General features: G+C 33.9%; 1 protein-coding gene across 6 annotated transcripts in view; it reads right to left on the reverse strand.

The window, feature by feature from the left end:
* Positions 1–27,733, reverse strand: part of SLO2 (slowpoke 2) — a 141,180-nt gene that overhangs the window by 29,825 nt on the left and 83,622 nt on the right. For 4 of the 6 annotated variants that reach the window (XM_076690735.1, XM_076690734.1, XM_076690731.1 and 1 more), the window contains 4 exons: positions 8,106–8,185; positions 6,865–6,964; positions 5,907–6,105; positions 55–129 (listed from right to left, as the gene is read on the reverse strand). In XM_076690735.1, the coding sequence (XP_076546850.1) occupies positions 55–129; positions 5,907–6,105; positions 6,865–6,964; positions 8,106–8,185 (454 nt within the window). The remainder of the gene's footprint in view (positions 1–54; positions 130–5,906; positions 6,106–6,864; positions 6,965–8,105; positions 8,186–27,733) is intronic. The other 2 variants (XM_076690733.1, XM_076690732.1) reach the window with 2 other exon arrangements.

Below are 27,733 nucleotides of genomic sequence, written 5' to 3' on the forward strand. Positions count from 1 at the left end.
TATACTTAAACATTAAACTTTTATAAGTTAATAGAAAATTCAATGATGACTCACCGTGATCGTGAATGGTATGGTGTTGACCAGCTCGAGGATGAAGTGGAAAGAGAGAAGCTGCTGCCAGACGTTTCCCTGCGAACATGACGAAGACAGCTCAACAAACCCAGCGACAATTTTAAGAAAGTGCAAAATGCAGGGAGAAAACGTTCCACATACAACAGTAAACAGTCGTTCTGCACTTTCCAAACAACGTACACGTGTACCTTAATGTTAATATCAAAATGTTTCAAAACCTAAATCAACAGGTGCTTCGTTAATTACCGAAAATTAATTTAATACTCCCTCTCGGTGGATTTACAAACCGGTAAGCTGGCTCGTATAAGTAAATATTAATTAAACCATTATATAAACACTATGATAACGTGGTTTCATCCGCTGAAATTATTTTGGACATTTTGTGCTTCTAAATACTCGGTTCTCCAAATAATTGGACATTTTTTCGCGTTTCTATGTATTTTAACAATGGCACAAGGATATAATAATAATAACAATTACTTCATTAATTGGAATTATCATGATTTTTCCAAAATGAATCTTTAATTTATAAAAAAACAAAAGCACAGAATTAATTTTCACACCTAATAAAAATCGAATATAAAGTAAACTATACTTTGTTTTTTTTATTATTGAGAGAAACAATAAAATGTCTGTAGCAATATAAAATTTACTACTACTTCTATTGTTGTAAAACTTTGAGTTGAAATAATTTAATATAAAGTATCTTATAAGATTTTATTCCTTGCTGTAACATGTTTCTTTAAATTCCACGATGAAACGAAAGTAAATCTTTAAATGTTTCTACTACTTTGCTAACAGAATCATTAACCCAATATGGTGAAACATTACTCGAAATTAATAACTGAAAAGCAAAATTTTATGTTAACACAGACTGTAATTTTTAATCAAAAAGAATTAAAAATTTTCAGTAGATTATGTTACATCTACTAATAAAGAACATTCGATACTTTGTTGTAAATAATGAGAAAAAAGGAACGATGTTATTAGCCTTCAAATACTTCTTAAATATTTTTCTTTATCGAAAGAATCGTTCTCAAAATCTGTGACACGCTTCAACGTCGACTAATATCCCTTGGCATACATTTTCTATTTCTGTTCGTTTCTGTTGAGCTGTCAACTGTTTAAATTTTCGTCACCTGCTACGGAAAAGTTTAAAATCGACGAACTTTCAGAGCGAAAGATCGCGAGAAAACTGAAGAGACAAACGGAAAAGGGTGAACTTCAAACCTCCTACGTTCTCTTTTAACTCATTTTATTAAAACAGAAATTACAAGAAACTGCAAAATTAATGAAACTGCTTTTATTCCTTCTGTATTTTATGAATATTTCATAAATAATGTATATATATTCAATAGAAAAATAAACTGCAGTCAAAGTTATTTGAAATATTGCAAAATTTTAGTATAAATCGCGTTAAGGAAAACGAAAGCTGGAAATAAAACTTCCTACGATAACAATTTCCATTTGCCTTTTCCCATGTTACGAGATCGTATACCCTTTGACAAAGATAAAACGAAAGAATTAAGTCTGAAGAGATTACCAAATCGTTTATCTTTCTCGAAAGCTCGTCAAAGTACGAGGCTAGCTTAAAAATATACGAAAACCGCTACCGCACGGTAACTGGATAAACCTTTTCGAGGATTCTGCTATTATTAATATCCCGGGAGATTTACGAATAGCACACGAATGCAATTTGTGTAGGGAAAAAGGAAGAGCCTTTTTAAAAAGCTGCCTTCTCGACCCACGAATTTCTTTTCATTAAACGCTGTCACGGTAAGGGAACGCTTTTTCAAAAAATGTACTGACAAGGAACTCGTGAATTTTAGAAGAAATATGCCGTTGGCTTTCTTAGAATTGTTTACTCACAGCTACCTGATCTTTGACAGGACGAAAATGAATTGAAAACAATGCTAAAATTTCTGAATACGTGTCCTGGCGATTTAACTGTTCCGCTGCTATTAATTGTTCTTAATAAAAGTAAGAAAATTAAGATGAATGCAAAAATGAGCTAATTAGCGTTAATTAATGATACTTATTATTTTTCAAATTTTACTGGAGAAAAAAGAAGCTTATTTTATTGACGTAACTTTGGCCTTCTATTGAGGTAAAATCTAAATCTTTCATCGCTCTTCTTGTTATTTATACTTCACAGTAAGCACCAAAACATTTCTACTTTCTTTCGCATTAAAATTCATCCCCAATCTACTAACAATCAAATTAAAATCAGCCTTCTTCATAAAAACAAAAGAGCAACTCATTTCTCAAGTTTAGCCTCCTACGAAATCTTAAATCACTGGAGTCAAGCGGATCTTCCGAAGCGTTCCATTTATTTTTCCACTCAATCACCGTATCCACCGTACCGGCAACTTTCCCCTTCGTGAGAGAAATCTCCTCAAATCCTACCAAACGACAAATCTTCCATCAGTGAACCTGGTAAATCGAGAATGACGAATGACGACCAAATATCAGACGCAAAGGAATCACGAGTACACGTTGCTTCTAATGACTGTAATTCATTCAACGGTAATTAGTCGTCGGTCAAGATTGGATTTTGCTCCAGCTAGTAGACCGAATACACACAATTACCAGCAACAAAAACGTTTTGTTCACCTGCAAATTACCACTTCTTCCTTGTACAATATTATAAGCCAGCAACAGGAAATTTTACATCAGATATAATTCACGTACATCAGATAATTTAAGAAGCGACATCAGATATTTATAAAGCAAAAGGAAAAACCTCCGTGTCTGCTGAACGCTTTCAGGGAAATAAACCCTGACGATAATGAGAACGATAACAATAACTATGGTAACAGTGACGGCGATAACAGCAACATCCGCGATACCATTGACGACACTGCTAAACTATGAAACGAAGAGGATATCAACGATAAGATAAATGGGGAGAAAAATTACGAGGAAAATAAGGAAGGCCATCAAAAAGTGACTATTTCCTTAATCTCGTAAAATACTTTTATACATCGACAGATACGATGAATTTTATATGTCACAGGTTCACAGGGATTGGTCGACAGTGGATTAACGATAGCTTCGAAATTTCGCTGTTCCAGCATGGATATCGGTAGCTTGCGATTATCGTGCTCGTGTTTTATCAACGCAACGTTATCGAGTTTGTCGGTTGTTACAATGTGAGCAATCCTGTTGCTGGAATGTTCGATTACCGAATGGCGTGCCACTATGGTTACATGTCGTTCAAGATCGTATCATGGCAACCGGTTCGTTCAATTCTGACACCGCTTGGAATAATAATATTGCAACGTGTTGCAAGAGCAGACACGTTCCTGATGCGACTTTCATTTGGCTCGTACAACTTTAAAAGCTTGATGGCTTCACCTTCTACCCCAGTTAAATGAAAATTCATAATTTAGCGCGTTTAAGATATTGAAAATTGTATAGATAGTAAGACTCGCTGCTAGAAATGAAATTGGAATTTAGGGGAACCATACAAGACAAACTTTTACGTACCCCTTCGTCATAAGACTTCCATAGATTTTCCGGTTTACTTTTCAAGCAAAATGAGGGAAACTTTCGAACGAAACCCGACGTGTTTTATGACTACCCACCGATCGATCGAAAGTTGACGAAATTTTTCTTTCTTTCTTTCTTTTTTTATTATAGGCACTGTCGAAATTGCATCGGTTTTATATTTTGTCGGAACCTTTGCGAAGTTTTTATACTCGATTGCTGTAACTGGCTTCTTAGTCGACGCATTGTACCCGGAAGAACCGTTTTCATCGAAAAATTTATTTCCTTATACGAGTTGTGCTCGGTGAAATCGCGAGTAATCACGAGAAAAAACTGCAGAACGACCAAGAAGCTAAGCGAAAAGCACACGAAGTAAATGTAACACAAATATACACACAGAAGAAAGAGTGTATATATAGATTTAAAAAATTCTGGAAGTAGTTGAATACAAATTTTTATAATAATATTAAAGGTAGTACAAATTTTAGCTGACATGCTGACATCAAAATATTGGAATCAACATTTCGAGCCAAATCAAGCACTTTTTGATATCAATTGACGTCAACGTTAAGGATTTTGTTCCAAATAAAGTTAATTAATCAATTTCAAAAAGGGTTTATTTATCTTAGAAATGTTAACATTTATAAGCTTAGAAATGCTGCAACCTCAACGGGTTAAAATAAAAAAAGAATAAATTAAATTTGATAAATAATTGGATGAATCTCCATTATTATGAAGATAGGCAAAAATTGCGAAATTTAGAGGTGTATATTTTTTAAAGAAATTCGAAATCAGCAAAATGATGACATAAACTTTCTCTAATTGTACTTATATTAATCATAATTCATTTGGAACAAAATCAGATACAAGACAATTTTCAGGTCTCAAAGGGAAGTATTACTGTTTCCAAAAAAGTGCAGTAAAGAGAACATTAAAAAAGGGAATGTCTAAAGTATGTTAAGTAGCTTATTCAAATGAAATACCATGTGTGAGACTAGCAACGAGATTTTCAAAAGCATTTCACGCGGACTAGAATACCTAAAGAGCATAAGGTGGCTTTTCGCACATTTTACAAAAATTCAGTCAGAAAGCTCTTTGCCTTCAGGCATGCTCTTTAAAAACTCCCTCTGCACTAAAAAAAATTATAATCCTCTGAGTCAAAGCAAAAAGTTGCTCTCTGTAGTCTGAAGATTGGTTACAGCGAAAGAAAATAGCCTTTGTAAGTTTTCGACTATGATACATGCACAAAAAACCTGGTAAAAATAGCCAACGAGAATTCTTAACTTTCTTTGATTTTATTTTATTTATCAACGAATAATAGGTTTGACGATTAGACGAGCAGAGAAATAATCATGCAGAATTACATCGAAAAATGAAAATACGAAAAGTTATAGGAAACAGTTCGATTCTTTATTGCTGCATAAAAAAGAGAAGATTAAAATTTCGTTCATTAATATTTCAGGGATTACATTACATATTCACTTGAAAAATTCAAAAATTTATGCTTAACGTTGTCTTAAATATTCGAGTAAAAAATTTGACATAATTACTCATGATTTTATTATTTATAGTTCAATATAACAGAATAAAAAAAATTTAAAAGCCTCCATTACTTTGCGTAATGGTGACTTTTTCCTCAATATATGTGAACAGCTTTACTCTTGCGATATTGATCCACCAACCATGAGAATCTAATTAAGTTAAAAGATGTTCTCATACGTTATCTGGTTCGAAAATCGCTCTAATCTATCTGTAATTAAATATTTAACACGCTTATTGCTTCAATGAAAATAATGTACAGTATGGCACCCTATAACAGCAATTATTCAGAATGCAATCGCTTCCGTCTTTAATTCGAGCTTGTCATTTTTTATTTGAATTATTCATTACACTTAACATTTTTTTAAATTAATAAGCAGGAATTTCCTATTCCTATTGAAAATTTTCATTTCTGATACTTATATCATTTCTCATCTCTATTTCTTAAGAAAACGTTTTAAATAACTATTTTAATAAATATCAAATAAGTTTATACCATTACATATTATTTATTCGGAAAAAACTTTTTAAAGTTTAAATTGTTCAAATTGTTTAAAGCTCAATTTTGTCTGCCGTCAAAGTAAAATGACCTCTTAATTACTAAACAAATTTGAACACCATTAAAAATGATAAATTATCTAAATAAATTAAATTGGTAATCTAGATCATCAATAGTCAACGCGTCATTCTTATCTATGCAGCAATAGAAGTAACGAAACAATTCTAGATACTTAAATAGCCATATACTATATACATTATGGAGAGTTCTGCATAAAATCAAATTTCCTGGACTAAAGGATGCGTACCTTGTAACCTAAATAGGCGAGTAGCAGAGCTTCCGTCAGCGATACTATTGCAAGGATCACCTGGACCACCCATAATTCCAAGGGTCTCCTCACCCATAAAATCGCATCCCAGTTGATGGTCGGGTGCTCCTGAAATTCTTCCTCGGTCAGGTTCTGGGATGCCAGGAACTCGGTTTTGTTCCCGGGCGTGCAGCCGTAACTAAAAAGGGAAAAGGAACCTTTTTAATGCGACTGATGAAGTTCCGGAAACCGGAGACAAAGCAAATTTTTTAAAAGCCCACGATCGGCTTTCAGAGGGGAAATTTTTAAAAGGGTCGAGGATAAAGTTTTGAAAATCAGATAGCTGGCTAATGGAAGTTGTGATTACGATCAATTAAAGCGATGTAGAATCACAGAAATTAGGGACACCACTAATTGCCTGATTTGATCTGCAATGCCTGAAATGATTGCAATCATTTGACTGTCAAAATATACATTTTTCCTTTTACAATAATATTGTTTCATTTGAGAAAATGAAGGAAAAGGGAAATAAAGGAAATATAGAAAAATATTACGCACGGAGAGGCAGTAATTTAGAGAATATAAAAGATAGGAGATAACATAGAAGGCAAAGTGCAGTCCTCCAGGAATTCTTAAGAAGTATCAAGGCTGTTAAAGACTGGCGGCAAGGAGACGCGATACTGTTTCAGCTTCAAACTCTTATCTCGGTTTTATTTTCAGCCGCGATGCTCGTTCTACAAAATATCGTAATCTTGCATGAATGGTTAAATCCCGAGTCAAGATGAGTTTTTCAACCCCAAGCAAAAACATTTTTATTCTTCTAGGCGCCAATAATAACGAAAAGGTTAAAGCAATTTTAACTCGATGAAGAAATTTAAGAACAAATTATTTTTAACGATTAACAAACAAAATTGCAGAATTATTTTTTGATTTCTCTGATAAGTGTAATACCGCTTACCATGCTGCGTAAGTTGGATCGGTATCGGTGATGACTCTGAATATGTATAAGAAGCATGTTAGCAGCTTGAAAAATAGATTGGCCAATCGTATCCTCAGACCTGAAACATAAATAATAATTTTGTTAAAAAAAAAATCACTTTTATACAAATTTCAATCAATATTAGGTATATAACAATAAATTATCTTACGACTTATGTAGTTGATTTGGTAATGAATTTTAAGCAAAACGAATTGTTTTACTATAGTGTAACGACAAACGCTATAGATTTGATAATCAAAATATTTATTAATAATCATTAATAATCAATATTTATTAAATTAAAATTGGGGTTCTCTCCATGGTCTGCCGTCCGAGGATTAAAAAAACCACGAGGTGTGCATCGATGGAACGAAGCTTCAAGGAAATCGGCAGAAACAAATTTGTCACAGGCAAATACGCCCACTGAAGGGTTATCAATAATCTACGATCTGGTATAGATAGGCTGCATTTTAACTGTTACAAAGCATTGATCTTTTCTACCGATCGACATACAGATATAAAAGTTCGATACGCTACGATCGAGGCTGGTATCGGCACGATATCCGTTATCGGCTGCTGCCAACAACTTCAAAAGCTTATGTTTTGCTAGTAGAGATCGCATGGTTGTTCGTGTCACGTTAACACGTCGTTCCCGAAATTACATTTCTGGTATGCGTGTCTTCGAAAGGAATTTCCGGCGCCGTGAACTCTTTTGCGATCAAAAGCCCGACGACGTTTTCCAGGGAAAACGATCTCTCGTGACGGTCATTCAACGTTTATTGTGTCGTGCTGAAAATTTCCGTGTTGGAATTTGCGGAAGAAAAGGACTAATTTAAGAAATCGATGGCATTACCGGTCACGCCGGTATACAATGGAATTTTTAATAAGAAACATGATACAATAAATTTTATTTTGAAGGGTCAAATGCATTTACTAAGTTTGTATTTTATAAGAAGAAAAGGCGAACATTGATTTATACATACAAAGGAACAAAATGAAAGAATTATTAAAACATTGACTGACACTGTAGAAAAGGCCATAATACTGTAAATATTAAGAATATGATTGATTAGTTTTGAAATATATACTTTTAAATTGCTACCTTGCATTCTTAGTATGAAATTATTTAAAGTTTACATTCTTTTTTACTTTACTAATTATTTTATTATACAAAATTTGACATGATATTCTAAAGGAATTAATTTCAAAAAAGTACTTACTTGAACGTTGATTCTTGATGAAATACAGCTGAAGTCGTTCCTTGAACGTGTTTTCATTCACGTAATACTCAACACGAACTCTGCAATCAGAAAAACACTACAGTTATTACGTGATGCTTCACCCATCAACAAATTACAATCATCAAAAACAAATTCGATGTTGTGTAATTAGCAAAATTAAAAAATTTTCAATTTCACCATGTTTGACATTAAAAGCTCCAAATTATCAACATAATCTCTATTTCATTTTGGAGTAATTAATATTATTATCATATCATATCGTATTGACAAAAACTCAAATAATAATTTTTAAATATTACAGACTGATCTATAACTATCAAATAAGTAAGTTGAAATGATAAAAATTAGTTATACTTTAATTAAAGAAAAACTGAAAGAAGGAGTTACACCTCCTAATATTTAATCACTGTTAAGTTATAAAGTGATAATGCTTATCTATTTTTATTCGAGGGTGGTAGATAATATGTTAAGAAAATTAAAAATGAAATTTTTCATAATAAAGCACGTCTGTAATACTACTACCTACAAGGTTTTCATAACACAGATTTGAATAAATCGACTCTATAATAGAAGTCTATTTCTGAGCAGAAGCAAATCGGATTAATCGCTATTTTTATCGACAGAAAAGACATCGACTTGGTCAAAAATAGCCTCGTATAACGTCATCGGGTCAAAGCTGACAGACAGTCTGTCGTACGTGATCCTTTTCAGTTGTTGAACTAGTTCTTTGACCCAGATAACGTCACGAGACAATTCCAGCTATGCTAGACATGCCCATTGAATGAAATGGATTCACAATGATCGTACATCTGGAAATGTTCTTACAAGGATCTTCGAATTGGAAAAGGTTGTCTAGAGAAGTTTCCACGGCTGTACCTTGCAGTGCAATTGGATGAAAGGTGGCATGGCGTGAGGAAACTTTGTATCGCAGTTGGTGTACCGTCGTGCCTGTTTCCGCAATGTCTCGACGTAGACACGAAAATGATTATTGATCAGAGTGTACGTGTTTGAGGATTTGCGGTCTTTTGACACGATTTAATTGAGCTTTCAGTTTGCTCGATCAGAGACATTATCCTATGAACTCCATTTATGCTGATAAAATTATTTGCTTCATTAGCGATTATATTTAACTAAACTTAATAATGCTATAATTAACCCTGTTTCAACAATTGTTCCTTTAACAACTTTTTACCAGTGATATCAGGAATTACTATTTAGATGACGAGTAAGGACGATTCGCATGAAGGATATAAATAATTTTTCTAGTCACCTTTCAGGATTGTAATATTTTGTAGAGATAAGAGAGGTATCGTTTAGTTGGCTGACAAATATAATAAATTTTTGGAAGGGAAACGTGAAACAATGGTTTGATATAATTTATCATTTAATATTGCTCTAGTTTTTGTAAAAAGGAATTCAGCAAGCAAGTCAAGAGTTACGTTACGGAAACCTGAAGAGTAAATAATTCACCGTCGCGTACGAGTATTCAATACGTAGTGCAAGCAAACGCTCCTCATTATTCATACTTCAGGTGAACGAAAAGAAACGACCGATACAAGGAACGAGCGATTTATTCGTAGTTTCACGCCGTCACCGTTGAAACGTTATCTCCATCGCTCCTTATTCGTCGAGGGGGCCTGAAAAATCACGACGGTACGAGAGGCTCGATAAATCAAGCCCATACGAGGTGAAAAATCCCGCAAAAACAGGCTATCCATCGATTGCACGTCCAAAGGAACGAATATATGAATCGATCACGGATCCGTTGACACGCATTAAACCGACTTCTCTGGCGATATTACTCATGACTGACTAATCGAGTTTCGTTTGCATGCTCGATGCACAATGCAAACTAACGAAAAGTTTCAAATGAAAACGTGTTCACATCGCTGCATAGTGCGTACTTTCGTTTCACAAAAATCTCTTGTCCTTATTTACGTGTATTTTGTTTCAAGATATTATATCTTTAGTTACTTGTTCGTTATCAGTCATTGTAAATTGCCATTATCGCGTTGAATGCGGTGAGAGTTATGATTTACTGACATCGTTAATTAGATATACTCGAATAATTAAGAAAAAAAAAGCAGTAGAGGAATATTATTTTGAATAGCATTACTATTACGGTGGAACCTCTGAGTAATGTATGATTATTCGGTTAAAGAAATTTTTGCATAGCAGAACACTTGCTTTTTATAATTGTTATCTAATTCATATTTTTCAAAAAATATGAGATTGAAGAAGGAGAATTGAAATTGAAATATTACCTTAAATCATACATTTTGTATATTTGGTTCTTTTTATAAAGTACCATTTCTATATCCTACACGATGTAGTATCCTATAAATACATAAATATCAGCAGTTTAGTAATGAGATTCGTAAGTTCGGAATATTTTAACTTTAGGTCGAAATCAGAGTCGATGATTGAATCAAGGATTTGAATTCACCGGTACGTACAGATTGGTCCTATCGGATGCGCCCCGAATCAGTTCGGAACTCTCCAATTAAACCAGAAATGTCAACGCTCTAAATTCTGTAGCCGCATTTTAATTAAATATCAACGGACAGATGCCGGTTTAGGACTACTCGGTACTTAATTATCGTGAAATAGTGAAATAAGCCTGACGTAGTTGACACCTATACAGTGTGCTATTTCTGGCGGTATGAAGGTTATTTTCATTTGCATTCATAATTTATTTAAAAGGGACGTTCGATAAGAGTTACACACCAACTTTCATGTAACTTTGTGCGACTGTTTATTAGATTACCTAAGAATTTTGCTGTATTTGGATATCAGTAATTTATTCCAGCTGAGAGGTAAGATACTTAAAGTACACTGGCGTAATTAGGATTTTATTTTAGAGTGAGGCAGACTCCTTAGAAATTTAGAAATTTAGCATTTGGAATTTTGCAATTGGAGTTTTGTGATTTGGAACTTTCAAATTCTGAGATTCTTGAATTTTGGAATTCTGACATTTTTTAATTTTTAAAATTTGGAATGCTTGAAAATTAAAATTTAAAAATGATGGAAAGACCAGTTTACAGGTTCACTCTGGCTCCTACCTAGTTGTGCCAACGTTAAAATTTCTGAAAATCTTACCAAATTAGTATCTAGAAGAATCATACAATGCTCTAAATATTGAAGTAGCAAAATTGTGCATGAAATAAAGTAATAGTCATTTATATCTATCTTGATCAACATCAAAATAATATCTAGTCAGATAATACGTAGATGTTCCTGTCATCCAGTTTCCCTTCACCCGGCCTTATGGCTGGCCACATAATGGATTTTCTACTTCAGGAAGGAAATACTCGTTCGACCACAGAATTGCAGCTCGTTACTTGAACTCGAAATGCCACTCGGAGCAATCTATATAAATTGAGGGGAACACTCTCCTTCCTCATCTACTTCTCTTCGTCTTCCTGTTTTCCACCTCCGTTTCAACCTTTGTCGCCACTTGTTTGTCTTTGTCATCCTCACATAGAAACATCCTTCGACCCTTGAAATTTCAAGATGAGCGTTCGAATTTTAATAGAAAGGTTACCAATTCGACTCTTCGTGTTCTCATTACTGATGTTCAAGGTACAGTAATTTATTTAAAGCATATCAAAGAGACACGAACGGTAAGACGTACTAAAATTATAATTAATGAGAATAATAATTTAAGCTTTCAATTTCTAATAATATTTGAACGCTTGTAAATCTTCAAATTTAAAACTTGAATTAAATTTATTTTTCATTGAAAGCGATAGAATTTATCATTATGCTCATCGCATCGTTTCCAATCGAAAACTGGAATTTTCGTGCATCGAATCAAGATCGCGTTCTGCATCAAAAGCTGTCACAAGCAGACACTTTACCTATCCTGTTGCTGTAACGAACTTTGATATTAAAGCAAAGAAATTACTGAAATCTATCTGGAATCTAGCGTACACTGTTCTATCTCAATCATTACGAATTACTTTTAACACATTGAATGCCATGTCACCCAGATATGAAAGACTGAATTGTCAAAGGAAGCCATTATCTATATTATTAGGAATTTGGTTACTTATCTAATTAGAAATATTTTTATTAGGTATTTGAAATAACAAAATATTCGGAAAATAATAAATAACATTTTGAAAAAATAAAAATATTATCTAATAAAATTTTCAATAGCGTTTGCCTGCCAGTCAACGTGTTAATATTAATATTATCAAAATTATTCAGAATTTCTACTTCTACTTTAACGTTACTTTTCGCAAAAAAGCTTACTATGCTCGATACTGTACATATGATCGTACGTGGTGGTCCATTTTTATAAGATGTACATATGCACTTTCTGTACCTAAGTGTACTTCTCTTCGAGGATGTATATATGTACATATACACCCTTAGGAGCGAAAGGGTTAAAGATTCTGAACTCGACAGCGAGATCCTCGGTACTGGAAGGGTGGCTTGCTGTTCCGCAGTGCTTTCAGGTATGTCAGCCCCACGGAAGGAAAAGATGGTGGAAGTTCCGTGCAAGGTGGATCGGCGTGGCGGTAATAACGCGGCTTTCCCTCGTGCACGTAAGATTCGCCGTGTATTAACGAGCCGTAAAGCCGTCGCACTAACGGTTGCTAATGCCCTCGAGGTAAAGGAACGGCGGTGACTGCTCGTCACGCGAACTGCTGCATAAGCTACCCCGTCAGATGGATGGGATATCACGGCTCGAAAACTACCGCTCGACGTTCGTCTTGGCTCGAAAGGTCGGTCAGCGGCTGCTTCCTGTTTTACTGCAACGTACCATGGATTATGTTCGCCACAGAGGACACTGGAATCCGGATGGTACCGATACTCGCTGCCCTCGAACGTAAAGCATCGCGCTACGTTGAATTGCGAACGGATAGTTGGCTGGAGGATACGTTTCTGGGCCAATGGGAATTAAGCTCGTCGTTCGGGGAACAGTTGAAACGTTTGCTCTGAACTAGTACGGGAATTATGAGCACTCAAGTATCGGCGTTGTTTCGCTGTTCCACCGTTGCTTGGATTAATGTTGAATGCGTTGCTCTTTGATGAGTTCAGTTCGGTGAATCCCTTTTGTGGGCTTGCGAATGTCGCTTGTTTAGAGCGATTAGGTCTTGTCGCGTTCAGGTTCGTTTGGTTCAGTATGGTTTTAGAGCTTGGATTTTTGATGATTCGATAAAAATTAAGACGGTTAAGAAGACTTTTAAAAATACGAATAAAAGATTTTTATTGGCATTTTCAGACAACTTTAAGCTTCAAATTGATTTATAGTAAAAATGACTACTTTGAAGGTGTTTGATTTTGTAGGAGCTAGAAAAAATATTATCAACTAATAGAAAGATTTAGGTATTTCAAAATTATATTTTCTAACTCCTAAAGATAGAAAGATATTCAAGGTGGTTATTTTTATTAGTCCATCCCGTATAGTAGTATACATAATTTTATCAAAATATGTTTGGAAATCAATACCTACGTCATAGGTAGCTTGTAGGGATATTTACGAGCCACCTGACGATCGTAAACGCTTTCATACCGGCGGGAAATTCGAGCGATCATCGTTTTGCGGCCACGTTGTCGAAGCTACATGAATTATACAAACTGCAACCACAAGCCACCATTTCGACTCCGGTAGCTTGTTGTTTAGCCGATGATCGCCCTTACCTGCAGTAACATCGATCGACCGAGAATGACTCAGTATGCGACAACTCCGTTCATAGTGTACCGTTTCGATTGAGTAACGATGTTAGTCCCTGTTATCGCTTGCACGCTTATGGCGATGCTTGAGAGTTTCTCCTATAATGAAGAATTCGACCATTCTTCAAGGATCCATGCTTCAGTAATTTTTGGCTCCCGTTTAAACGTCATACGTCTATTTCAATACTACGTTCGTAATTATGAATGGTAGTTGTATTAGAATAGTAAAGTGAAATGTTGAATAGTTCGATACAAAAATTATAAGAGCAAAATTAACTTCTTATTAATTAGAGATTTATTTTAAAAAAAATCATAGTAACTCTATTAAAATAATCGTTATTATTATAATATTCTCGCACCAATTTTTAAGTCCACAGAAACACGGGGAAATATTGAAATTTAAAATAATGATTTATATCAATTTACCTCTTAATCTCAGAGAAATATTTTATTCATTTATCTTGTGGATGTAACTGGTTTCTAACTCATGCTGTTTCAATCTTGGTATTTTCTCTAATATTACAGTAAATAAAGCAACAAGTGGATTGCCATATGAATTTTAATACATACCAACTAAAAGGAGACTTTATACCTCTGCTTTGGTCGGATTTAAATATTCCATAAATTGATTTCATATGTTCTCGTAAATGTATAAAATTTAAACCTTCAAATTAATTGAAGTAAAATTCACCTTGTATAAAATTCATGTATGTCGTTCCAGAGAATTATTAATAAAACGTCAATTTACTTGTCAATTAGTCGACGTTTTATATTTTAGAACTTACCAAATATTTGAAACGCGATTCTGGCTATTTGACTGACATTCCCTCGCCGATATATCGATTACTCTCTATCTTATCATTTTCTTCACCTCGTTATTTAAAAAAAAATGAGAAGGCTAAAAATGGAGAATCGAACATTTTAAGTAAGGCATGTGAATAATTTATTCATTAGGCAGTTCTTGGTACCAAGGACATTATTAGATGACCTAATATTCTTCCTATGATTAATACTTTAACTCACGGTTTCCCTTAACGGTTTTCCACTTAATTACCCCAGTGATGACACTACAACGTTACAATCCGAATAACAGTTTTGTTACATTCGAAACAGACGATGTATATTTCAACGGGATGATTGGTGTGAAAACAAGCCAGTAGGGAAAGGATAGATTTTGAAAACACACCCCTGGTGAAACGGTTTTTCGTCGCACGATACTGAATAAATAGAGATAAACGAACACAACTGTTAATCGGCAGAAATCAAAGCTCGCTGAATATACACGACGCAAGATCCAGTTACGCAATTAAACGCTGGATACACAAAGGGACGTCGCATCCGGTGCAAAATATCGCGTTCCGATATCCACGTGTTTCCGATGATTAAATTAAACCATGGACCGAATTTGCCCCACTCGCGTCGTTCACGGATAAACGATTGTTCGATTCCGTGGCGGAAACAATTCGCAGCCGACCGTCAAATTACATCCGTCAAATTTTTATTCACACAAAGGATTTGTAAACGAGTAAATTGTTGCAAGTGACGTATGGTTCCAAAAGAAGGTGGAAATCAAGGAACAACGAACTGTGAACAATGGAGAGTTTTTTAAAAGAAATGTTGTCAGAGGAATATTAATAAAATTATTGAAATGTTAAAGAAAAAGAATATTTACCGAAAATCGAGGACCACCATCAGCGACTCGCAAACATTAGTATAATGAGGTAGAAGCCAAGATGGCTTGGCCCCCCCGTAAATTTGGATAGGCTTCTTCTCAAAAATGTGGACCTTCACCATTCTAAAATTTTAGGATTCGAAAATTCTAGAATTTCCAAATTTCAGATTTCCTACATTTCAGAATTTCAAAACGATTATTTTCTTTTAATGCTGTGCAATTATGGACGGTTGATTATGCACTTTGTGTCTTTTTGTGCTATGAATAGAAGTTCATGAGGAATCGATGCAAATACATAAAACCTCGCAACCTTGCACCGCATTGACCGGTTTATAACTTCTTGGTTATTCTATTTTTCCAACTCTTATTCTATTTTTTGTACACCTTGTATCTATTTTTATCACTGTGTCTTAGAAAGTGGATATACTCCAACGCACTTATTATGGAAATCGATCGAAACTCAGTTAAATTATTAACACTTATTCAATCAATGTTGGGTCACTTTATCTATGTCTTAAGATTTAAGTGGTCAGAAAAAAGTAATCATAGACTGACAATGAGTTCTGGAAACAATACTATACAGGTTTATCGCACAATAGTATGTATCCATGATTTTTGAATCACTACAAATAATTTATCAGTAGTTAAAACATTGATTAATTAACTTTAATCACCTATAAATTATAGTAATTAAAAATTTTAAAATAAAGTGGTGCGCTTTAATATTTTTAAGTGGAATCATGCATTTTTGAATGCATTATTTTTTAATAGAATTCGTTATTTTTTAATAACAAAATATTAAATAACTTATGTTACAAAAAGTCTCCAGTTTAGAAGACATTTTAATTTCAATACTGCAAAATAATATTAGTAATATAATCATGTTATTTCCTTTATACAACAGATAAACAAACAAGCTTTGGACTATTTAATATTGAATACAAAGCATTTATCTGATCCAACTAAACAGTGGTTAACAAATGAAGAGAAGAGACTCGAAGAAGAAAGTTTCGTTGTAACTGTTAATTGAAATGGGCAGAGTTAAATAACGCAATAAGATAAAGAGATAAAAGCTCGACGGACCGATTTCATTCGAGAGATCATCTCTCTAGAAACTTGGGATTCAGTATTCAAATGTCAAGGGTTTTCGATGTTGTTGCACGCGTAACAAAAGTTTCCTATCCTTTTTTCTCAATTCCACCCTCGGAAGAAATTATTCGATGACTTCGATATTTCAGAACGGGACTGAACCGAATACTTTTCACGAAATGTAAAATAACGTATTCTACATTTTATTGCAAGTATAATGGGAGTTCACAGTGAGGTCGACAAATCAATATTTAAGAACTCATAAAATTTAAATTCTTCACAAAATCGATTAACCCTTCAACGATGATAGCCAGGTTAATCGTGACCCAGACTTATCAAAGGTATCATATAAAAAAATAACTAATGAATAACTAAAAAAAAATGAAAATTGCTTTTATCAGTTTGTATACATGGATGCATAAGCGAGAAAACAATAAGTATTTCATGAAGGCAAATCTGCACTGTAAAATGTCAATCTTATTAAGATAACCAAGATCTATAATGTCTTTTTTCCCTTCGATTATTCTATCAGCGGGGTAGTACTAAACACCGTTGCCATTAGTTGAACAGCTGTACTTTAACATCAACTACAAACTAGCAAATATAAATGTGGCATACTAAATGGTCTGACAAGATTTCATGACATAAAAGTACCGTAAAATAACACTCGTTCCATATCAAATGGAAGCTTAGAGTTTGCTGAAAATAACCACATAAATGCTCCATTAATAATCTGAATAGGAAATGAATGGTTGATAATTATAATAAACAATAATCAGTTTCAAAAACTGCTAAGTCTAACACAATTTCATGACATAAAATTATTGCAAAATACCACTTATGTTACATGAATTTAAAGTTCGAAATTTATTGAAAATGTCTACATACACGCACATTAGTGTTTCTAGTACAAAATGGCTGGCTGTCAAAGTATCGCCTTACTGATTATTATATAGTAATCGATAGGATTAAACTCTGACATCAGCCATTTTGTATTAAAAAAATTAATGACAGGTGCATGTATGTAGTAATTTTCATCAAACATTAAGCTTCAAACTGAAACATCAGAGGTGCTATTTTATTGTACTTTTATGTCATCAAATTACACCAGACTCTGGGTGTTTCAAAATGCACCATTTTATATGCAAAACCTATTAGACACAATTTCATTAACCATATATTTCATTTTGAAATAAATTTGCTTGAGTAGAAAATAAATACCACCATTTTTTCATTAAATATTCCAGTAATCAAATTAGCTTATTTAATTATAATTTATTTCAAATTTAAAGCAAATACTGTCGAATAATTTTAATTTTAAATATTTCGCTGACGAAAGGATTAATATTCCCGGAACGAATGCTTCGAAGCTAAAAGAGATTCCTCTTTCAATAATTCCTCCGTTTTTGTATTTTTCCCCTTTTTTAAGCGTTGTTTCTTCCACCGCGTCGCATCGCGAACTTACAACCGGGTCGCGTCGCATTCCCGTGCAGACCCAATTACGGAAATAGTAGCGTGTTATCTCCATCGTGCCATCTACGCGACGATTACACAAAGAAAAGGAAGCAAAAAAAAAAAAAATATATGAAACATCGTCGGTTGATATCATGCGTGATCGCAGGTTGCGTGCACTAGCGTGTTCGAGCCTCGTTTCACTATGGGGTGCATAAATAAATTAAAGGGAGGGGGTGACTCAGGCTGGATGTCATAAGTGTTACACAATGATGCTAATGCTTTGTTGTAATTATCGTAATACGTTTCTGAGCCATGGAAAGAAGCTTTGCAAAATCTCTATTATATTCTTTGGTTAGGCTTTACAATGCGCGTCTGACTTTTGCTACTTTTTGAGAATTAAAGAATTTTTCATTTCCACGGATACCAAATTATTTCAGGTTGATTTTTATTTTTGGATACACAAAATTATTCATTTCTTTAATACGACATAACTTTCGAACGAATGGATTCCTAGAATCGAAATTTGTGTTTTTGAACTTTTCTCATCGAATACTATTAGTATTTATTAAAAAGGAAAATTTAGCCTAATCCTACTGTAATTCGAAATGATCTGGAAATTAAAAGAGTAGTAATTTTTTTACAATTTGCACGAAAGGTGCATAATAAAGTAAGGAACTAAAATTGATTGATATATTGGTTGCAACTTACAAACTAACTTAAAGTTCGTATGGTCCTCGCAAGTGCATAACAAGGGAAACAACCTGCACTTTGTCACCCATTTAGGGGACCTATCGCCAGCTGATGCAATAAACTGGCCTCTGGCTCGAAACAGATTTCCCACACTCCTGCCCTTCGATATTAAACTCATCAAACATATTTACCGACCTCCATAGCAATTTCACCTAAAAATTGTTACAGTGAAATATCACGATTTCAAGATGGTTTAGACTGGCAATATTAAAAATTACTGTAATACTCATCAGTTAATTTAAACTGAAAGAAATAAAATATGAAATTAAATGCTGTGAGATTGGTCCAGATTTATACAGATCCTCTTACGGTTTAATTTTACATTTCATATCAAATAACATGATGGAATAACAGAACCAGGTTAATGAAGAAAGGTATTTTAACAAATTACTGAAATGTTTTTGCAATCATAAATGAAGGCGAATAGAGTGCTAATGAATGCTTACTTGTACAAATATCAATGACGACATTTTCATAAAACAATGTGTAATCAAAATTTTTCATGTTATTAAATTTCCATCGATGCTAACAGAAAGCTTTGAACAGTGGATTATCGAGATGAAAGCTCAAGAGAAAATAACAGAATGGAGGAAAATGAAGTGAAACTGGAATAATAACAGTTCTTTCACATATTCTATCTTAAATGGAGCTTTCGTGTAAGCAGAAACAACGTGTTTCGAAGTAATGCAATTGATTTGGTAATACTTTGTCCAGTGAATACGAAGTATCCAGGTGAAACGTGACAATTATATCGATGTACGGACAGTTTTATGAAAATCAAATTGAAGACTGCTGACTCGTAAGAACAATACGACCCAGTAAACCAAAACACGAAACTATCACGATATATCTTATTTGGAAAATAACGCAACCCGCTTCCATGCGATTAATTTTAAAATAATTGTCTATGGGTTACGTGAACCCACCGGAGAGATTCCAGGGATGTATCGATGGCCACGTAACACGGCATGAAACCTATTAACTTCGTTAAAAAATTGAAATAACCAGAGATCAAGGTTCTGTATTAAAAAAGTGTATTAACCCATTAAAGATTACGTAGCGACTAATGTTATATTTTATTTTATGTAAAATTATTGGCTGAACTTTACTTTGGCTTAAAATTATTGGCTAAACGTAATAAAGAACAACATTAAAGTTTTATGAAATCATCGGACGATAACACGTCTACGTTTATTATCGCCCAGACCGATATGTAGACCGGATGTGGATCGTAGAATTTCGATTTACGAGACTGTGTTTGCTCGTAAAGCGGATAGCATCGTTTAAACATCGTGGTTTTAAACAGACGCAGACGCTATCAGATGTTTTAATACCTTTTTAATAAGGTGTGTCCATGAATGATGTCACATTCATGGGAATTAATACTGAAGTTTTAGGAAATAATCTTTTTGAAACGTGGGTAAGTTTTCGTACTACAAATTGTACTAGAGTAGATGATAAAACTATGGGATTTGAAGTACTCCGATTTGCTACATAATCTAAAATGAAGATCACGTTTCAAGGATAGAGAATACAAAGGATACAAGTAATATTTTTCGTTTCTTCTTATTTTTTTAATATTTAAAAATTTAGTTTGACAATTTGAACAATTAACTTTCAAAGGATTTCACATATTAGAAGAATAATATTTAAAGGAACAGTACAAAATTTAGAAAATGTAAATAATATAAACTGCAGAATGAAATTAAAATTGGGGCTCTCTCCACGAAAGCTAAGGATACGAATAATTGATTTTCAAATTGATAATCTACATGTGAACCAATAATTTATTAAAAAGCAATCTTTTTGCTAATCAAGAGTGTATCAAACATAACGAGACAAGTCTGAAAGATAGCAGGCTAAAATGTTAATTTGAGATCGCATCTGTTTAGTGCACTTTCGTTCTGGACATACAAATTTCAGAGAAGCGACTGAGGTTCATTCTAAAATTAGACGGCCGCCTTATCTTTTGTAATGACTCTCATCACCTGGAGAGCTCTTAGCCGAACAATATATGAAAACCAGGAATTTCTTTATGCCACCACGCGTGTGTGTATCAGTGTTGCACTTGTAAACCGAGATTTTCTGGCGAAAATACTCGTTACCATTAGGCAACCAGTTAGCACGAGTAACAACCCACTTTTTTGGAGACCGTTGAAAAAAGATCTTCTCCAGAAATGAATCTAGAACGAAACGTATCGAATATAACACTTTAATCTTAACAAAAGCCTGCTTTCACAGGCGTTAATGAACACCTTTTCCGTGAATTTTCATTAATTTATATTTTCTATTAAACGGAGGTAAGTTGTTTTAATTTAAATACAAAACGCTTTTTTACCATCATTTGTTACAATTTGTGATTTTCGCTGGCTGGTCGGAAACAATATCTGATAGCTGTCAGTTAGTATGATGATTACAATGGAATTCCATTTATTCGAATACGTTATAGGCGAAAGATTTGTGAATTTTTTCAAATAGATGACTTAAAAATGTGATGAATAAAAAATTTCCGTTCTGATAGTTGAAGCACACGCACAACTAATACAATTCTAGTAATAGATTAAATATATTCATATTCCATAGTTAAAACAGGGGTTTGGAGGTTTTAAAACCACGTCCATTAAAATATCAGTGTTCCAAATAGTTTCCAACCTTGCAACAACACGAAACCCAATCTCGAAATAATCAATCCTAGTACTAAAAAAACTTCTTAGCTCTAAACAATGAAACAGGAAGAAGAAGAAAAAGGGAAGCCATGAATCGTGTGGCAGTGATTTCCGGGGGGCAGATTTAGTAATCCACACTGGACCATCGAAGGAAAAGAATGAGTTCACAAGCCGATGCACCACACGCTCCTGAGAATTGCTTTTCCAACAGATTAACCGCGTTTCAGTTACGTAGCACGGGTCCAGTAAAGTCGACGTGACGGATCGACTTCCTCAAAGTGGCTGTTCCCGTTCCCATGGCGAGTATTCCTCTGGCAAAGGGATGAAGAAGAAGAGAAAAAGAAGAGGGGTAGAGAAACTCGACAGTGGTGGCTTCGGTAATTTAGTGAAGAAATTTAGACGTCACACGTCACTAGCACACCCCACATCAGACGGGAAAGTTTCTCTTTCGCAGCTCATGGGCACGTCGAAAGGACGTTTGATCGTTCGAGTGCCTGTCGAGACCCTATTTCCCTTGTATCGACGTCGGTCCATTGAACGGATAACTTCCCTGAAAGACAGCGAGAACGAGAAATCTTCCTTCCGCTGATTATTCATGCTATTTTCCTATAACTTTTCGCGCTTCCACGCGTTCGACATTCCGATAAATCTTTTAGAGATTTAATATTGCATTTTTCGTTCATTAGGTATCTGTATATTAACCTTTCAACACGTTCAACGCTATATTGATCATTGTTGACCAATGGTACGAATTTAATTAGGTTAAATAATTAAGAAATAAAAGCACTAGGACAGCGGTTCCTAATTAGTGATACACAACCTACTAATAGTACACGTATGTGTGCAATATCGATAATCGTTCAAAAATTAGAATCTTTTAATCAATATAAATTGTTTAATTTAAAAAATTTTCATGTAGCAAATTTTCGAAATGTAATTTAAATATTTTTGACTCCCCACAGCTTTACTCTCCATTAATAAAAATAAATTTGATACGTTATTGAATTTCATTTCAACTTATTGTTTGGTATTACTATGAATACGAAAAGTAGAATCCGATACGGTGGCGTATTTCGTTTAAATATCCTGTAAGAAGAGCCACGTGAAAACCAGCCCTTATTTACAAAAGCCCGCTTTTATGTTTCCTATTTCCCTATCGATATCCTTAATGCATTCGTATGTACTTATACATACACGTATCCCACGATAGGATCGTTTATAATCCCGTGCAACTTCCACAACGTGCTTCTTTTCGTTCTTCTTGCGCTTTTATGCGTTCATGGATTTCATCTTTGTGCAATGACGACGAAGCGACATAAAGGGTTCTCGTATTTGCACTCGATAAAACGCGAAAGTTGGTCCAACGGTGAAAAATATTTTCTTTTCAAAGTTAAACCTTTTCCACGCAAGTAATTCAATTGAAACGGAGAAACTAGAAATTCACACTAAATATAATTTTTTTATCTTTGATTTGTAATTCTCAATATTCTATTTTAAATGTATTCTCGAGTAATAAGTTTTAGTTAACACCAACCATAATTGCTAGATAGTTCTAATTTTTTAATAATTCTTAACCCCCTAGTTGCCCTACTGATTTGTTTAGAGAAGAAGAAATTTATTGAAAATAGTATGTCGAATATTTTTATTTCATCTTCTCGTTATTTTAATAATTCTATTTCCTGTCCTATCACTCGGTACAAAAATTATCTTTTCAAAGTTTGTTCAAATTTTACGAAAGAAAAGTTCGTTCATACGAAGCGAACAATTCGAGTTAACGTCGCGTCCTGGCTTTTTTCTGTCGGGTAAGAAAATAAACTTACAAGTTAAAATACCGGAAACAAAATCAACAAGACCCTTCCGGAGATTTAACTGTTCCACCGTACTGTTGCTCCTGACGTTTATGCGTTCCCTGTCATCGTATAAACTTTAGTGAAAATTTGTTTCTTTCGTTTTCGTGTAACACAGCTACACTTGTCTTTTATGGAGAATAAATTCTTAAGTCGACGATTAATGATTCGTGTTATTTTCACAGGAGATCAAAATAAACAAAATATTGATTATTAACCCTTGAAATACGAAGTCTCGATTAATCGTGATCCAAGCTTACAAAACATATACAAGGATATTAACTAAAAGCCAAGGAATTTCACATTTTGGAAGAATAATTTTTAAAGGAACGGTGTGAAATTTAGAAAATTAAAATAATATGAAATACAACGTTAAATTAAAATTGTGCCTTTCTCCATGGCCCGCCGTAATCAATGGTAGAAATTGGCCAATTTACGACTTTAGGACCAGAATATACTACAGAATATATGTTTAAAATATGTCATTATTTTCAAAGTGGCAGGCATTCAAAGGAAATTTTCTTAAAAATATCTAAACTATAATTATAATTTCTGGAAGAGGTGAAAGGGTTGAAGTTCAAATGCAATTTTGATCAACTTTCTAATACAAACACCTCCCTGTGGCAGGATTTGATCTAGTATCAATGTTCCGAAGGAAACAGGAAGTGAACTCAAACTCGTTAAGAGGAAAGTCTGAGCAGAAAATTGACCGGGAGTGTCAATTGTCTGCTTGGCTGTCGCAGTAGTTTGAACACTGTTCGATCAAACAGCCGCAAGTCTGTGTATGATCGTCCAAAACTTATTTCCCACGGGTGCAGTGATTCGATTCGACTGGAAAAGTACTAGCAAGCTACACGCTTCCGCCCGCCTTCCCTCGATGCTGCCCTTTTCTTTTTTCTTCTACGTTCTTTCACCCTCTTGGCGTTTTCTCGTATCTCGAAGCATCGATCTGGAAAAGTCCGTGTAAGTCTCGCGAGAGATCCATCCTCCGGAAGGATGCGAAAGGATGAACGCATGACAGAGTTTTAGACCATTGTCTGTCGATCGGTTCCTGGATCACATTGCTCGTGTACGAAGAAATCTTGTCGATGTTGAAATATTTTTCGTCAGTTTGTTACTTTTTAACGTAACTTGAGTGTAACATCTGTGGAATTTTATTTCTTTACGTGTGATACAACAGTTAGATCAAAGATAGTTGTTTATAAACAAGTGGAGAATTTTGTTTATTTATTTAGGCACGGGAATAGAAAATGAAAAGGAAGTATTATTATTAGCAAAGGTGTAACTAGGTTGAAATCTGTCGTTAATTGATCTTTTTGCAATTCTAAGGTTTCATGATTCAAAAATTAGAAAATTTTAAGATTCTCCCATAAATTCTTACGAAATACGAAATATTAAACAGTGGACATTGTTAATAAACCCAAGGTACCTGGCCCACCCTAAAAAGATTCTAATTACACCAATGATTACTAATTAATATATTGTTAGCTATGATTGCATAAAATATTATATTATTAGTTAATTTCAAAGTGAAACTTGAATAGCTCAGTAATATTTTAATCATTTAGGGGAACTAGAAGAATTTTATTTATAAATAAAATATTTCCTGTTTCCCAGCGAGTATTTGATAAACATTCATAAAATGAAACTAATGTTACGTAAATTGTTGCAAGATCCATATGCTACTTTCAGGAATATAGCAAATATACCCAGTCCACTGAACCGAAACAGACTATAGCTCGCTATAAAGCAAATGATCTACCTTTCCATTTACACCCTCTTTTACGACCGCAATAACGACGAAGCGCTTTTCGCTTCTTGTCTCTATTCGATCTTACCTCAAGCTCTACCCTCATTAATAGCATTGCTTATCCGTTATTTTGTACACGAATTGTAAGACGAAAAGTTAAAATATCCTATAAAATAAAAAACTTATTTATATTTAAAAAAATACACATCCGAGGGTTGATACAAAAGCAAGACATTTGACGTTAGTCTCTTTGCTACTGTTTTATATTATATTTTCTTTTTATAATTTGGAACTATTCATTTAATATTTTCATTAATCTAATCATTTCTTCACCAAGCTTGCGATATACTATATGATCGCAAAAGCAATATACAACCTTTACCTATACGCATACTCGTGCACCTCGTTTCACCTGAGTATCTAAAATAATTTAAAGTCGAATGAAAGCGTATCTTGAACATGTTAGAGCCAACAAGATTATTAATATTCGCAGGCAAAGCGTTCGTTAAGTCAGAATTTCTGCTGGCTTTACGACACGCTCGTTGGAAACGTTATTTTCGAAAGATTCTTTTAACACACTATACCCTGGTGAAACTTTGAGATAACATATCAAATTTCTGTCGTAAATTCAAAACGCCTTTCCTCACCTTCTATCCAATTTGTATTACATTAAATACAAAAATATAAATAAATATAAATATAAATATAAAGGTATTTATACATTTTAAACAATTTTTCAAACTATATCCATTTATACACCTTACCAAATTGTTCGAAAAAAAATTCTGAAAATCAGTTTTTATAAATATTATCATCGCATCTGAATTCAAGCGGAGGGATAACAAAAATGAATCTTGACAACAGGAGAATGTAGGAGAAATCAGGATACACGATAAAGCAGTCCTTGATTTAACCAGGATTCCCTTCTGTGCAGTTCGCCAGCTACCAACATAGGAGTTTATCTCAACAAGATTTTTAAGCTTCAGATATTTTCATAGCGCGCGATATTGCCGGCTCGACGGTCGGACAACGCGAAGCTTTTCTCCGATTTACGCCGCCTTAAAGCAAGCGACCTCGCGAGCAAATGTAGTTTCCCTCGGAAACCTGTTAAAACACCTTCAGGCAAAAGTGATTTCAGGGGGAAAAGGAACGCAATGAAATTCGATGTTACCGCCTCGTCGTTCACTACGCCATCGCTGATTTACTTTTCAACCCTTCCGCCTTGTTCCCTCCTTTGAAAGCTTCAGTCATCGATGGTAGGCTGTCTTGAAATTGCGAAGCATTTTTCGAATGCAATTTTAAGGAAATTTTGATAAAATTCTTAAAAATTTGTTAGCTTCTTTTCGGTAGGAAGTAAATGAAACAGTAGCGAAAACCATATTTGTTTAAAATTAAAAATTTTTTTGTCATATCATATTAATATCGTGCCAGTATTAAATTTATTTTAAATACATTTATTTATGTCATATAAATTGTTATCTTAATATATTAAAATACTGATAGCTATTGTTCCATATTGATACAGATTATATAGGGTAATCTATATTTATTGAAATAGATTATATCGATAGCTATTGTTCCATATCGTTTGATACACTTCTTCACTACAAGTAACAAGTTTGAAACTCGTTTATTTATTGAATTGAACGGCTCCTAGTTTGACACAACGAGTTTTGCATTTGATAACTCGAGAACGACTCCGCATAAATTACCCTCATTCTTAAATAACCGATTCGTTATGATTCTCTTAAATGAAGTCTTTTACATTCGAGGGATAACGCTTGAAATTTCCCGTTTAAGAAGCCCGATTCAAAAGTGATGATATCGACTTCTCGAGTAAAATGGTTAAGTCGATTCACGTCAATTTCAAAGCGTTTTCATCGAATCGACCCGGACGTTTAAATGCAAAATTAAACTCTGGCTTAGCAGATCCTCTCATTTCGTCGAACAATAAAATCGTCGCGTTCCTTTCCTCTATAAAGTTTAATCGAATTTATATCACCCCGAAAGGTCTTCCGTCTGTGAAAATCTCTGTGCAAAATACATTTTATATTGATAGTTCCAATAGCTAAGGATACAATTCACAGAAATATTAAATTTTATAGTATTTAGTAATTAAAAATTGTGTTATTTCTTTATCTGAATAATTAAAAGAAAACAATTATTTTAAATAATATTGCTAGTGTATAGCAGAAAATAAATTTTTATTAAAAAGGTTTTTGACATCAATCAGTATATGCAGACGTCGACACACAAAGGGTGTGCCGAATTCTTTTTGTTTGTATAAAAAGGACATACAAATGAATGTGTTTATTTCCAAGCTTTCGATTGCGACGACAAAAAATCGCGAACAATTATATGTCCCTCGCTACTGTTCCCCCGGCTTTTGAACTTTTAATTAACAATCTGCAACGAGAGACCGTTTCCCGGATGCATTATACTTGATAAAATGGTTGAATTATTTTGCTCTTAAAACGTATAAAGGTTGACGTGTCAACTCGGTAATACGTGTATCGTACGAAGCATTGGAAAATTACTTATCAGTTGATTTCCAGGGTGCTAATTTCAATCAAGGTGTCAATAAAAGAGAATGGAAATTCGCATTTAAAGAAGCTTTGACCCATTCCTGTTTTCAAAAGTTCCTTTATTAAATTCTAATTAGACATCTTTTAAATGAATATGCATCGGCGTAA

The sequence above is a fragment of the Osmia lignaria genome, chromosome 10 (assembly GCF_051020975.1).
Source record: "Osmia lignaria lignaria isolate PbOS001 chromosome 10, iyOsmLign1, whole genome shotgun sequence".
Lineage (NCBI taxonomy): Eukaryota > Metazoa > Arthropoda > Insecta > Hymenoptera > Megachilidae > Osmia > Osmia lignaria.